Source organism: Chiloscyllium plagiosum, chromosome 8 (assembly GCF_004010195.1).
Source record: "Chiloscyllium plagiosum isolate BGI_BamShark_2017 chromosome 8, ASM401019v2, whole genome shotgun sequence".
NCBI classification, from domain to species: domain Eukaryota; kingdom Metazoa; phylum Chordata; class Chondrichthyes; order Orectolobiformes; family Hemiscylliidae; genus Chiloscyllium; species Chiloscyllium plagiosum.
This window is the reverse complement of record NC_057717.1, coordinates 94,520,665-94,536,452: the sequence shown is the minus strand read 5'-3', so window position 1 is coordinate 94,536,452 and position 15,788 is coordinate 94,520,665. Positions and strand designations below refer to the sequence as shown.

Below are 15,788 nucleotides of genomic sequence, written 5' to 3'. Positions count from 1 at the left end.
AGCGTCTTCAAACATTCCTCATCTGTTAAGCTTTTCATTTCTGGGACCATTCTTATGAAACTCATCCAAACACGCTCCATGACCAGTACATCCTGGATGTAGATTTGCTCGCTGAGCTGGAAGGTTCATTTTCAGACGTTTCGTCACCATACTGGGTAACATCTTCAGTGAGCCTCCAGACAAAGTACTGCTGATGTTTCCTGCTTTCCATTTATATATATTTGGGTTTTGTTTGGTTTGGTGATGTCATTTCCTATGGTTATGTCATTTCCTATGGTGATTTCATTTTCTGTTCTTTTTCTCCAGGGGGTGATAAATGAGATCCAAATCAATGTATTTGATGATAGAGTTCCAGTTGGAATGCCATGCTTCTAGGAATTCTCATGCGTGTCTCAGTTAGGCTTGTCCTAGGATGGATGTGTTGTCCCAGTCAAAGTGGTGTCCTTCCCCATTTACCACTCCTGAGAAAAAGAACAGGAAATGATATCACCACAGGAAATTATGTCACCATAGGAAATGACATCACCAACCCAAGGAAACCCAGATATATAAATAGAAAGCAGGAAACACCAGCAGTGCTTCATCCAGAGGCTCACTGAAGATGTTACCTATATGGTGACAAAACATCTGAAGATGAACCTTCCAGCTCAGTGAGCAAACCTACATCTAGAACCTCAACCTGAGCTACAAATCTTCTCAAAACTCGCCAGTACATCCTTCCTGAGACATAGGGCCCAAAATTGCACATAATACTCCAAATGAGGTATGACCAAAGTCTTACAGAGCCTCAGAAGTACATCTCTGCTTTGAATAGTCTCACATTTCTCCACGTTATACTGCATCAGCCATGCATTTGCCCAATCACTCTACTTGTCTAAACTACACAGAAGCATCTCTGGAAACTCCTCGCAGTTCACCCTCCAACTCAGCTCAGAGTCATCAAAATTCATGATCTGCCCCTTTTCTTCCACATAGTCGTGAGTGAATTCCAGAATTACACAAAGTACACCATGTCAGATGTGACACTCTACCAAAGTCTGATGTCAACCTGTTGGAGTTGAAGAGCTTGGTTCCCTGTGAGGTAAGCAGTTCTAGGGTCCCAGACAGGCTAACACATCATGAACATGTGGAGTAAGATCAATGACCCTTGTGCTCTGTCTGTCAACTTTATAATGTGCTGCCATCAACATAAATAATCTTCAAGGACGATCTGTCAATATGTTTGAACCCAGCACCACGGCTAGTCTCAACGTCCCTATTTCCCTAGGAGATTCGATTTGGTCACAACATACCAGAAACCTGAGGGTGTGATTGAGGATAGATAGGGAGAGCTCGATGTAGCCGTGGTAGGCAATGTCCAATCCTTGGGAAGCAGACACCCAGATAAAGGAATCAACATTGATGAGCTAATATTTAAGCCCTCTGCCCCTGCATCATTTTGGCATGGTACTTCTACTTTAGCAAAGTTCACATTCAATGTAGAGCAGTGTGAAGAAGGGGACAATATTTGGCGAAAGGAGGGTAGACAGCATCCTCCCACCCCAGCCCCCCCATGTCGGGCAGAATGCTTCAGCAAAGCATTCAACAAGGTTTGACACGGGGGGACTGGTCAGAAAGGCTTGATCACATGGCATCCAGGGAGATTTTGCCAATTGGATACAAAATTGGCTTGAAGTTAGGAAACACAGAGGGCTGCTTTTCAAACTGTAGGCCTGTGACCAGTGGTTTGCCACAAGAATTGGTGCTAGATCCACAGCTTTTCATCGTTTATATAAATGGCTTGGAGGTGAAATTAAAAGATAAGGTTATAAGTTTGCAGATGACACCAAACTAGATGATGTAGTGCACAGTGAAGAGGATTATCGCAGAGCCCTACGGCATGTTGTTAAGGACACCAGGAAATTATTTAATTTCCTGCCCGTGCTGATTAGATCATCACAAATGAAAAAATAATGCAGAGAACATTTCTGCTCATATTGGGTACAAACGTAGTGCAGCAATTACAGCATTTAAGGAAAACAGTACTGTTGACATGAAAATCAGCTGTGGTTTGCTGTTTCTGGGTAAAAAAGTTTTTAAAAAGTATTTTTCTGATTGCCGTCCTATGCTCTATCTTGCATTCTTTTTATCCCTACACACATCTCCTTTTCCCTCCTCCTCCTCCCCTTCCCTCCTGCTCAAACTTTACGAACCCTTCTTCTCTTCCCCTCAAACATCTCTTCCCGATCGTAACTTCTCTGTCCTCATTATCTTGACTTTGCATTCACCCTCTTTCTCTCCTGTTCTCTCCTGACAGCACTGGTAATTACAGACCAGTGAGCTTTACTTCGGTTGTGGATTAAATGTTGGAAAAGGTTATAAGAGATAGGATTTATAATCATCTCGATAGGAATAGGTTGATTAGGGATAGTCAACATGGTTTTGTGAAGGGTAGGTCGTGCCTCACAAACCTTATCACGTTGCTTGAGAATGTGACCAAACAGGTGAATGAGGGTAAAGCCATTGATGTGGTGTATATGGATTTCAGTAAGGCGTTTGATAAGGTTCCCCATGGTAGGCTACTGCATAAAATATGGAGGCATGGGATTGAGGGCAATTTAGTAGTTTGGATCAAACATTGGCTATCTGAAAGAAGACAGAGGGTTGTGGTTGATGTAGAAATGTTCATCCTGGAGTTCAGTTACTAGTGGTATACCACAAGGATCTGTTTTGGGTCCACTGCTGTTTGTCATTTTTATAAATGACCTGGATGAGGGCATAGAAGGATGGGTTAGTGGACGACACTAAGGTTGGTACAGTTGTGGCTAGTGTGGAAGGATGTTGTAGATTACAGAGGGGCATAGATAAGATGCAGAGCCGGGCTGAGAGGTGGCAAGTGGAGTTTAATGCAGAAAAGTGTGAGGTGATTCACTTTGGAATGAGTAACATGAATACAAAGTACTCGGCAAATGGTAAGATTCTTTGTAGTATAAATAAGTAGAGAGATCTCTTTGTCTGCTTAGATCCCTCAAAGTTGCCACCCAAGTTGATAGGGCTGTTAAGAAGGCAGGTGGTGAGTTAGCTTTTATTAGTAAAGGAATTGAGTTTTGGAACCATGAGGATGTGCTGCAGCTGTACAAAACTCTGGTGTGGCCGCACTTGGAGTACTGTGCACAGTTCTGGTCACTGCATTATAGGAAGGATGTGGAAGCTTTGGAAGGGGGTTCAGAGGAGATTTACTAGGATGTTGTCTGGTATGGAGGGAAGGTCTTACGAGGAAAGGCTGAGGGACTTGAGGCTGTTTTTGTCAGAGAGAAGAAGGTTGAAAGGTGACTTAATTGAGACATATAAGATAATCAGGGGTTAGATGGGGTGGACAGTGAGAGCATTTTTCCTAAAATGGTGATGGCTAGCACAAGGAGGCATAGCTTCAAATTGATTAGATTAGATTAGATTACTAATTGCAGGGTGATAGATAGGTAGTTTCTTTACTCAGAGCAGTAAGAGCTTGGAACGCCCTGCCTGCAACAGATGTAGACTTGCCAACCTTATGGGCATTTAAATGGTGATTGGACAAGCATACGGATGAGAATGGAATAGTGTAGATTAGATGGGCTTCATATTGGTTTCACAGCAACATCGAGGGCGAAAAGGCCTGTACTGCACTGTAATGTTCTATGTTCTCACTCCAGTTCTGACTACTGGCTCTTCATCTCCCCCCTCTTCACTCGTGCTCTCCCGTCTCCTCTCCTCCCTTCCTATCACATCCACTTTCCTCCTTTGCTCTAACTCCCACCTCTTCTCGCCCCTTCCCCTGCGCCTCTCTCCTATCCCGTTCTCCTTTCTCTGTTGAAAACAGACCAATGTCTGACCTCTTGCTCTTGTTGTTTTTCCTCACAATACTCTCCTTCTTGAATCCTGTGTAATCCATGATTACCTGTATTTGCCACAGGGACAAAACTCTGGATCGATTATTTGTCATGAGCAGAGACAATTCCTCCATTGTTCTTTAAAAATACAGCTTTAAGATTTTAAACAGTGAGGCAGGAAATGTAAGCATTTGCAGAACTAACTTGTCTTCCCCATTCTGAGAAATTTTGCTGATTCCACATAGTCACTGAAAACAGTAATGTAGACAGAAATAAACAGACCACACCTTATTGGCAATGTCTTAGTTTCCTAGTAAGTTCACTGAAGGTAACTTTCAAGAGACATTATCGATTGGGTCAAAAGGATAAAACTCTGATTAAGCTCAGCTCAAGTACCATGTACAGCTCTGGGGAGGTCGGTTAGTTCAGTTGGTTAGAACGCTGATTTATGCTGCCGAGTGAAGCCAGCAGCGTGGGTTTCTTTTCCGTACCAGATGAGGTTAGCATGAAGGACTTTTCCTTCTCAACCTCTCTCCTCACCTGAGGTGCAGTGACCCTCGGGTTAAACCACTACCAGTCGTCACTGTCTGATGAGAGAGCAGCCCTATGGTCTGATATGGATGTAGCGACTAACCTTATAAGGACTCTGCAAGGAGTTCCAAAGACTTACAATGCTCTAAGAGAAGAAATTACTCCTCATCTCAGTCTTAAATTGGTGCCCCATAGTGGTGAGAATCTGCCCTCTGGTCCAGACCCTTCCCCATGAGGGGAGACATCCTGTCAGCATTTACTCTGTTAAGACCCCTCATGTTTCAATGAGATCACCTCATTCTTCTAAACTCCAGTGAGTAGAGTCCCAGCCTGTTTAATCTTTGCTCATAAGACAATCCAATTACAGTGAAGTTGACACGTAAATCTTAGCAACCACAGGTTGATGGAGATCAGGAATTCACTGGCTGCAGTAGAAGTAGAAATTCTCACCACGTTGTTTAAAATAGAAGATGCATGCAGATAACATGATTAAATACAATAGGAGTTTAATCTCCGACACAGGGAGGAGTCAGAGAACGAGTCAGATACCTCGAATTTTGCAAATCCACCTCCATTCGGTCATTTAATATAGTTTAAAACCTGACCTCTCAGGGAACAGATCAGATGGTCACCAAGTACTTTTACATCAATGCTGCACCACAGAGCCATTGATGTCATTACATTGCGACTGTGTCTTAAACAAGTCCCTGCTCGCTATTAGTGGGAGCCTTGTACACACCCTGAATTGCCATTGTTACTATTACATCATCTAGCAACACAATGGTATGGAGGTCGATATTTAAGGTATTAGCTGCTCACCTGACTCTTCCCTGCCCAATGGGTAGGGTGGATTAAAATCAAGGCCAAATGGATTTCATCAGCCAGGTTTACTTGATAGCGTCTTGTAAATTGTGATACTGACCTCATTATGTCTCTTAATTTGACATTTAGCTTCAGGTAATATGTCCACATTGAAGTTTCCAGGTTGTTGTACAAAACCAATTAGTTTCACAGTGGCTTTCAGGGGAAGGGGCAATCCATCTGTGCCCAATCTGGGCCTATGCATATGTATCAAACTCAGGCAATGTAGTGGGACGTCAGTCATGTTTCCAACTAAACCCAGTTCCATCCCCAATCCCTGCTGGTTGAAAGGTTGATGGGCCTGCGCATGGGGATAGGTGAAGGATTGGTGAATGAGTAAGTTTTTTCAGGGCAGGAAGAGAGGCAACCGGAGAACAAAATTCTAAAATGCCTCATTTTTTTTTCTCCCAGTGGTCTGCTTCATGTGGGGCCCGTGCCCAGCTTGGTCTTGTTCTGGGAGTTCCTCTGTTCGGAAGAGTCATAACCGTGTGGGTAAGTGTTAAGCAAGATCAGGAGACTGATGTGTGATTGAAGACAATGGCCAGGTCTTTCCCTGTCAGTTTCTGACCCTGTCAGCCATGCAAAGAGGCTGCAGTATCTGTATCTTGCAGCAATCAGGGGTATTAAATACCTCTGCCCACATGTGTCACATCCATTCCCCACACCTATGCCCCACACCCATGCCCTATGCTTATGTGCTATATGCATGCATTACACCCTTGCCTCACACGCATTCCTGACACCTTTGCCTCACACATTCCCCAAATCCATTCCCCATACCTATGAACATCATCACCGTGAACAATGGTGGCCCATCTGTAAAAGCCATTGTTTTGCATTTTTATTTGAACAAAAGTGGCCTTTATCATAAGTGGACTAGAATATAAAAATAAGGAGGCCAACAACAGATATACAGGGCCTTAGAGAGAGTGCATCTACTGTTCTGCCTGCAGGTTATTGAGGACAGATATATTCGGAATTGGAAGAGCATTCGTAAGGCTTAGTCCTGGGATGAAGGCATTATGTTATGAAGTTGAAGGTATGTACTGTACCTTTAAGAGAGAGTGAATGATGTTCTGCACTGAGAGCTTACGAGAGCAGTCTCAGAGTGTACCGGAAAATTAAAAATATGTAACATTTGGTTGTGAAATAGATACCTGAGTTGGTTGCTGTTTTGCAACAATTCAAATTTAGCCACTTGGTTTGAATTATGCCCCAGGATACAAAAATCCAATTGAGTTTGAATTTATTGTTTTGCCAACATCAAACGAATGAGACAATCCAATATTGGGGATATAAATAAGGCAGGCATTTTGAAAATCAGACAGAGCAACTGCCAGAGAGAGAAACCCAAGACATTGAAACATTCTCTATCAAAGGTACCTTTTCATACGAAGCATTTTCACAGTAAAAAGAATGAATACGACCCAGGGAGATCTTCAGACCCAGGGAGATCTTCAGACAGAAGAAGACAGACATCGCTGACAACAGCTGCTGTACAGTTTTGAAATTAAGTTGGTGTAATTTTAATAAGTGTTTTATTGGAAAAATATATTGTTATAGAGTTGGAGGCAGTTAATAAGCAGTTGGGAGAAAGGGGGGCTTAGAGTTGTGATTAGCTGTTGTTTAATGTTCGCTTTTTTAGAGTTAAAGAATAACTTGCTTTTTTTAAATTATGGAATTTGGGAGTTCACTGTCACTCATATTTTAACAGATAACAAGGCAAGGTGAGCTTTTCTGGGTGCTTAATTTAATTAACGGAGAGGTTTGCTGCTGTGTCATTACAATTATCTCATGAGGATTGGGTGGTCCTAAACCTATTGGAAGAAGAAAAGGTGGGGAGAAACTTTATAAAGATCAGGGTGAGAAGGGTTGTGGTGAGTTGCGTAGCAAATTCAGGCCAGGTGGCCAGCAAGGCACTCTCAAAGTGGGGCGCAAGCTGTGAGGTGAGTTTCCCAGTCAGGCAGAGTGGGTTGCTAATGAAGGGGGATTATAGTTTGTTAAGCACCTTGTTAACAGTGTTACTCACCTCATCAATACTCAGCCTCCACGTCTTCCCAAGCATACCAAACAAGCTTGATGTCAGGAATACTCGATATAGAAGTTAAAACAGGACCCTGCTGACTACAGTTCACTTACTGTGAAGGAATTCTACCTCAGACACTAGGCACCAATACCTTAGTCACCAAATGTACCTCACTTCCATGTACATTGACATCCAACATGTGGCAACTTCTTTTTTTTATGCAGAATGCCTACAGTGTGGAGACAGACCCTACCAACCAACAAGTCCATACTGATCCTCCAAAGAGTAACCCAACCAGGCATCCCTGATCACTATGGGCAATTTAGCACAGCCAATCCACCTAACCTGCACATCCTTTGGACTGTGGGAGGAAACTGGAGCACCCGGTGGAAACCCAGGCAGACATAGGGAGAATGTGCAAACTTCTCACAGACATTCGCCCAAGGCTGGAATCGAACATGGGTCCCTGGCGCAGTGTAGCAGCAGTACTAACCACTGAGCCACTGTGCCTCAAAGGACTCTTTTGAACATCTCTGATCCACTTCTGCATTTGAACACTGCTCCAGCACAGATCATTGTAATGCTGCAGTAAGGACACTCAAGGATGTTCAGGGACACACACCATGGACTGCACCAGGCTGTTTGCTCACTGTCATAGTGCACACTCATTGTGAGCCTTACCGAGCTCACAGCAGGTCCCAGGTTCGATTCCAGCCTCAGGTGACTGTATGGAGTTTGCACATTCTCCCTGTGTCTGCGTGGGTTTCCTCCCACAGTCCAAAGGTGTGCAGGTCAGGTAAATTGGCCATGCTAAATTGCCCATAGTGTTAGGTGCATTAGTCAGAGGGAAATGGGTCTGGGCGGGTGACTCTTCGGAGGGTCGGTGTGGACTGGTTGGGCCAAAGGGCCTATTTCCACACTGTAGGGAATCTAACCATGTCCACAGTGTCCCTGTCTTACACTACCTTGGCTTTTTGTGCTTTACCTTTCAGTCCCACACATTGGGCTCATACTACTTCTGTGGAAGTGTCATATCGGTCTTGAAATGTTAATTTATTTTTAGATTAGATTAGATTAGATTACTTACAGTGTGGAAACAGGCCCTTCGGCCCAACACGAAGCGTAACCCACCCATACCCCTACATTTACCCCTTTACCTAACACTACGGGCAATTTAGCAATTTTCTCTGTACTGGCAGAGTTTTTCCAATATTTCCTGATTTTTTTTTAATCAAATTGCCAGTATCCACATTATTTTGCTCATATTACCTCTGTCTGGCCTTGCTGTTCAGCACAGACTGAAAGAAAGTAACCTTGTCATGGTTGTCATCAGGCCTCTGTCTAGTCATCAAAACCAGAGAACAGGAGTGGCAGTAGACTATTTGGCCCTTCAAACCTGTTTCACTGTTAAGAACATGGACGATCTTCCAACTCAGTGCCTAATTCCTGTTTTTCCTCCATATCCTGGTCTCTTTAGCCCCAACTTTTATGTCCAGCTCCTTTTTGGAATCATACAATGTTTTGGCTTTAGTCATTTTCTGTGGTAGAAAATTCCATAGACTCACCATTCCCTGAATGAAAAGATTTCTCCTCATATTAGTCCTATATGGTTTACCCCATATCCTTAAATAATGGCTTCTGATTCTGGACTGTCCCACCATCAGGAACATCCGTCCTTCATCTACCCTGACTTGTCCTGTTTGAATTTCATATGTAGCAATGAGGTACCCTCTTCATTCTTCTGAACTCCAGCCAATATAATCTTAATTAATCCAACTTCTTCTCATACATTAGTCCCACCAATCTAGAAATCAGCTCTACACTGCCTCCATGGTCTGAACATCTGTCTTCAAATAAGGAGACCAAAATTGCACACAAAAGTCAAAGGCTTGTTCAGAAGTCCCTGCATGATGTCCCCCATAATTTTCTTAATGGCTGGATAGCTCTCCAAGGCACGTAGGATAATCAGCCATGATCATTGCATGATGTAACATATTCAAAGGGCTGAATGGCCTACTCCTGCTTCTGTTCTCTATGTTTCTATGAGGTGGATTTTCGATCAATAAAAGAGTTGAGGGTTATGAAGAACAGAAGAGAAGGTGAGCTGAAGGCCACAGTCCAGTCAGCTATTGAATGGTGGAGCAGGCTTGAGGGGCTGAGTGGCCTCCATTTGCTTCTATATGTGAGGTTTTAAATAGTGATCCAGCCATTAACAAACATCACTGTTTACACAGATATCAATCATTGTACATCTTCACTGTGTGATCCATCTGCATTATGTCGCAACTTAACTGGGAACTATGACTGCTACTGTGGTACAGGGTTTACCCCCATTCCTGGGAGTTCTGGCATTGCAACAGTTTGTAAAGGTAAGGAGAATAATCTAATGAGTGATTAAACATGAGCATTAACCTCTTGTTTGTGATAATGTTGTCAGTTCTTCAGGTCCAGGCCTCCAAAGGAATTTGAGACTAACGTCCAAGTCAAATCAGACAGAAGAATTGAGGAGAAACTGTGTTAGCTAAAGACTTGTTAAAATGTGGAACTTGCTACAGCATGGAGTAATTGAGCATCGATGCATGAGATAAAAGAGTACATGAGGGAGAAAGGAATAGAAAGCTATGTTGATAGGGTGAGAAGGTGTTGGAGCAGGCTCTTAAGTGGAGCATCAAGACTATCATCTTTCTAATGGACCGAATGGTGTGTTTTTGTGCTGCAAATTGTAACGTAAATTATTAATAACAAGTTACCAAGTGTTGGCTCAAGTGAGAGACTGTGTAGTTCAAGTCTGTTCAGTCCAGTTCGTGAGCAGTTACTGTGACATCTTTTCCTCTTCACTGCAGATGTGGACGAGTGTGAGAATGAAGATGTGTGTGGCAAGAACACAACCTGTCATAACTCCTTGGGGAGTTACCGCTGTATCTGTCGGGCAGGATTTCAGCCAGTGCCAGAACAAACACAAGGGACCTGTACAGGTGAAGGCAATGATTGACACAGAGAGCTGCATGAAAATGATTATTGACACTGAGGGCTTGTGGGGGGTGTCAGGCGACACATATGGGGGTAGAAATTAGTTTGAGTCCACTACTAGGCCGAGACACCTGATGCACAGGTAGCTTCCTCATAGACTATAGTTGCCTGAGACCTAGGAAATTGAACCTAAGGAACCTAATTGAACCTAAATTTCCTGAGGAATTCTGTGCAACTGGCAATGACTGTGAGATCAGTCCTGGAGAAGAGTGGGTCAGAAAGGGCAATGGTGGGAGTTTTGGGATATCTAAAAGCTTGTGGAGCTGTAAATAAATTAAATTCATCTTCAGTTGCTGGTTGCCAAGAATCACAAGTCACATCTCATTAAGCAAATATTCTTTACAGGGTCTTCCCGCAGGTGCTCTTTGACAGAATTATAAAGCTTAATGGATTCCTAAAAACTGATCTTTGTTAACCTATAATTTGGACTAATCTCTGAGAAGGCTTGTTGATATTGTGTATGTCAGTTTGGCTCAGTTATTACCACTCTGGGTCAGAAGGACGCTGGTGTGAAATGCCATGCCAGGATTTGAGAATGTAATCTAAACTGTTAGCACCCTCCTCCACCCCAGTTTATGTCACAAATAGACAGTGTGGTTAAAGAAGCTTTGGGCATCGGAGTTGGGACATCATGTTGAGGTTGGACAGAACATTGGTAAAGTCATAAGAAGGATATTATTAAGCTAGAGAGGGTTCAGAAAAGATTTACCAGAATATTACTGTGTATGGAAGGTTTTGAATTATCAAGAAAGGCTGGGCCTTTTTTCATTGGAGTGTAGGAGGTTGAGAGGTGACTTTATTGTAGTTATAAAATCATGGCAGTTATAAAAAGTGTTAATAGTAGGTATCTTTTCCCTAGGATGGGGGATTTTAAGATGTGGGGGCATATTTTTATGATGAGAGGTTTAAAAATGATGAGGGCCAAATCTTTTACGCAGAGGGTAGTTCACGTGTGGAATGAACTTCCTGAGGAACAATTACAACATTTAAAAGACACTTAGATAAGTACATGAATAGGAAAGGTTTGGAGGGAAATGGGCCAGGTGCAGCCAGGAGGGAATAGTTTAGTTTGGGATGATGTTCAGCAAGGACTGGTTGGACCGAAGGGTCTGTCTTGTGAGATGTCAAAACTGGGCTCCATCTGCCCAGTAAGGTGGACATCAGAAATCCATTGTAGAAAGATGGCAGAGTTTTGAACTGGGTACTAATGTTGAAAGATTTCTTAACTACTTTAATTTTTACAGTGCAACCTCTCAACTGTCCCAACCCAAAAAAGCCAAACAATTCCATCCTCGCACAATGTGGTGGGAAGCATTCACAAACCCTTGAACAGGTATGTGACCCATATTTTTCCATCCCCAAACTGACCTATTGAAAAAGTCCTTATGCTTAATGAGATCCATTTCTTTGTACCCACGATTTTTGATTGAACATGAGTGCAGACTTGAAGTGACTCAGGATGACTATAACAGTCACAGGTAATGATTGCAGATTTTAAAAGTTGAACAAATGAAAATAATGTTTCAAAAATCAGCAGTTACTTTCCAAGCAAACTAGCACCTCATTGATATGTCACATCAGAATGTTTAAATGTATCACCCTAGACCTTGCCAAAAGAGAACTCATTTGGAAGCTTCTCTCCTGCTCTGATAATGACACCTCAACAACTGAAAATTCATCATCTTTAGATTTGCCTCCCGCAACCTGATCCCCCACCTCATTAGTTAGACAGGGTCTTGGGAAGCCACTCTGTCCCTAGACAGGTTCATGTTTTCTTGACCACAGGCTTGGCTTTCAAATGAGATGTTAAAGCCAGATCCCATGTGTCTCCTTGGGGAGAACCAAGATCACAGTGGCACTCCTGTGGAGAAAGCACCAGGGGAGCTTCTAGTGATGTCAAATCAAGATTTAATCCTCAATATGAAACATTAAACAGTTCATCGTTATCTAATTGCTTAGCATTGCTGTTTATGGGAACTTCCTGTGTGAAAATTGAATGTCACTTATTTACAGTGTGGAAACAGGCCCTTTGGCCCAACAAGTCCACACTGACCCGCTGAAGAGCAACCCACCCATTCCCCTACATTTAACCCCTTCACCTAAAACTAGGGGCAATTTAGCATAGCCAATTCACCTAACCTGCACATTTTTGGACTGTGGGAGGAAACCAGAGCACCCGGAGGAAACCCACGCAGACACGGGGAGAATGTGCAAACTCCACACAGTCAGTCGCCTGAGGCGGGAATGGAACCCGGGTCTCTGCCGCTATGAGGCAGCAGTGCTGACCACTGTGCCACTGTGCTGCCCATATCTTATCTTACGTTACAACTGTGACAAAGTCAATATCATGGACAAAACAGCTAACTCCAGAAGTAAGATGAGAGTGACTGTCTTTAAAGCCCACATTTGACTAAGTGTGGCATCAAGGAGCTCCATCAAAACTGGAATCAGTCGGAATCAGGGAAAACTCTCTGGTGGTTGGAGTCTCAGCTGGCACAAGGGAAGATGGTTGTGGTTGTTGGAGGTCAGTCAACCCAGCTCAAAGTCATCTCTGCAGGGGCTCTCAGGGTTGCATCCTAACCCAACCATCTTCAGCTTCATTGGCAAACATCCCTCCATCAGAAGTGAGGATGTTCATACAATGTCCAGCACCATTCATCACTCCTGAGATACTGAACCTGGCTGTGTCCATATGCAGCAAAACCCGAACAATATTCAGACTTGGATTGATAAGTGGGAAGGTGTACTCATGCCACACAAGTGGCAGGCAATGACTATCACTGACAAGAGAAAGTCTGAATATGACGATCAATGGCATTACCATCACTGAATCCCCCATTATCAATGCCCTGGGGGTTACCATTGACTAGGAATTGAATTGAACCAGCTAAAGAAGTACAGTGGCTGCAAAGCAGGTCAACCCTGCAGTGAGTAACTCATCCTCTGAGTCTCCAAATCCTGTACACTATCCATAAAACACAAGTCCAGGTATGAAGTGAAATACACTTTAGTTGCCTGGGTGAATGTCGCTCCAACAGCACAGCAGAAGCTGGATAACCTTCAGGAGAGAGTAGCCTGTTTGATTGGCTCCCTATCCACCACCTTCAACATTCTCTCCCTCTACCGGTGACACAGTGTGAGTACAGTATATATTAACAAGATTTACTGCAGCAACCCGTCAAGGCTCCTATAGCAGCACCTCAGAAAATTGTCACCTCTAGGGCAGGGGCTGCTGATGCCTGGGAACATCACCAAACTGTAGATAACACACATCCTGACGTGAAATTATATTGCTGTTCCCTTGCTGTGACTGAGACCAAATACTGGAACAACCTGCACCCCTGCCTTATGAACAGCACTCCAAGTACCCTCTACACAAGATGGACAGCAAGAATTCAAGAATGAAATTCACCCTCACCTTCCAGAGGGCAATTAGGTATGGAGAATGAATAATAAATGCTGGCCTAATCAGTGCTACCCGTTTCCCATGAACATTTAAATTATTTAAGAATATGTTGTCCAGCATTTTCAAATGTCTGAAGGGAATCAAGGGTGCGATATGTTATAAGTACCTTCAGAAGGTACTTGCTCACACATCCCATTCCAACAAGGTGCCCCAACACTAATGCTATGAACTCCAGGGAGTTAGAATCAGACATCACTATCTGGTACAATCCCGTGTCACCACTAGCAACACAAATAATTCCAGACAATATGAAATTAATTCTCCAGGGTTTTGCTGTTGGGACTGTTGCTTTGGTGGATTTTGTAGCTTGACTTATCCAGTGGTTTTCAATGAGAAGGGGTGCTTTTTAACTATTGTCTTGTTCCACTGTCCAGCCAAACTCTGTGGGTGATGAGTCTTGCTTCATAAGAGAATCAGCTCGCCGATTACTTGATAAAGTCTGTCAGAATTTCAGCATCACAGACGATATCCAGGTAAGGAGTTATAGACCCAGTGTTTTTATTTGCTCCAAAACTGCTATGGTTCTGGTGCAGAGTGAGTTACTCTACAAGGCCAGTCATGAAGAATGATGCTGGAGCCAATCTTAATTAAACCTACCTTTGTTTAAAGGGTGAAACAGTACAAGCATATACCTTCAAACTCAATCATTTATAGTTTCAGTGAATATCTCTTTAATTTTTTTAAATGTTTAATGTTTTCTAATTGACCTATTTTCTAATCAGTCTGTTCAGCAATGTTATTATACACCTCTGGAGCAGGTGAGACTTGAAACCAGCTGTCTCAATTCAGAGGAATGATCACTACCATTGCATCACAACACAGCCCTTGAAAGCCTCTTTGTATGGACTCAATTGAGATCCTAATTAATATCGTCCATTAGCACATAATCAAACAGAGTCAAAGTGTGGTGCTGGAAAAGCACAGGAGGTCAGGCAGCATCCGAGGAACAGGAAAGTCAACGCTTTGGACCTAAGCCCTTCATCAGAAATGTGGAGGAGAAAGGGTGAGGCTGGGGGGAAGGTAGATGGGAAAGTGATAAGTGGACGCAGGAGGGGAGTGATAGGTCGGTGGGGAGGATGGAGCAGATAGGCAGGAAGGAAAATGGACAGGTAGGATGGGTCAAGAAGGCAGGGTTGGATCTGGGATGAGGTGGGAGGAGGGGAGATTTGGAAACTAGTGAAATCATTGTTGATGCCGTGTGGTTGAAGGGTCCCAAGGCGGAAGATGAGGCATTCTTCCTCTATTTGGCAGATAGCTTTGATTTGGCGGTGGAGGAGGTCCAGGACTTACAAGTCCTTGGTGGAGTGGATGTTGGGAAGGGGATGTTGAGGTGATTGGCCATAGGGCAGTGGGGTTGTTTGGTGCGTGTGTTCCAGACATGTTCCCTGAAACCTTCCGCGAGTTGGTGTCCTGTCTCCTTGATGTAGAGGAGGCCACATTGAGAGCAACAGATGCAGTGGATGAGGTGGGTGGATGTACAGGAAAATCTCTGCCAGATGTGAAAAATCATTTGGAGCCTTGGACGGAGGTGAGAGGGGAGGTGTGGGCGCAGGTTTTGCACCTCGTGCGGCAACAAGGGAAGGTGCCAGGTCCCCCTCCACATTCTCGACGAAAGCTTTATGCCCAAAACTTCGACTCTGCTGCTCCTCGGATGCTGCCTGACTTAATGTGCTTTTCCAGCGCCACTCTTTTTAGAGTCATAGAGATGTACAGCATGGAAACAGACCCTTCGGTACAACTTGTCCGCGCCGACAAGATATCACAACCCAATCTAGTCCCACCTGCCTGCACCCAGTCCATATCCCTCCAAACCCTTCCTATTCAGATACCCATCCAAATGCCTCTTAAATGTTGCAATTGTACCAGCCTCCACCACTTCCTCTGGCAGCTCATTCCATACACGTACCACCCTCTGTGTGAAAAGGTCTCTTTTATATCTTTCCCCTCTCACCCTAAACCTATGCCCTCTAATTCTGGACTCCCCGATCCCAGGGAAAAGACTTTGTCTATTTACCCTATCCATGCC

General features: G+C 43.7%; 1 protein-coding gene across 1 annotated transcript in view; it reads left to right on the top strand.

Moving 5' to 3' along the window:
- The first annotated feature begins 2,015 nt into the window (after nucleotides 1–2,015).
- The window catches only part of LOC122552193 (adhesion G protein-coupled receptor E1-like), a 21,575-nt gene continuing 7,802 nt past the window's right edge, over nucleotides 2,016–15,788 (top strand). Inside the window, exons 1-6 of the mRNA XM_043694789.1 lie at nucleotides 2,016–2,063; nucleotides 5,652–5,732; nucleotides 9,501–9,635; nucleotides 10,110–10,241; nucleotides 11,541–11,629; nucleotides 14,137–14,235. Of these exons, the coding sequence (XP_043550724.1) occupies nucleotides 2,033–2,063; nucleotides 5,652–5,732; nucleotides 9,501–9,635; nucleotides 10,110–10,241; nucleotides 11,541–11,629; nucleotides 14,137–14,235 (567 nt within the window). The 5' untranslated portion in view covers nucleotides 2,016–2,032. The remainder of the gene's footprint in view (nucleotides 2,064–5,651; nucleotides 5,733–9,500; nucleotides 9,636–10,109; nucleotides 10,242–11,540; nucleotides 11,630–14,136; nucleotides 14,236–15,788) is intronic.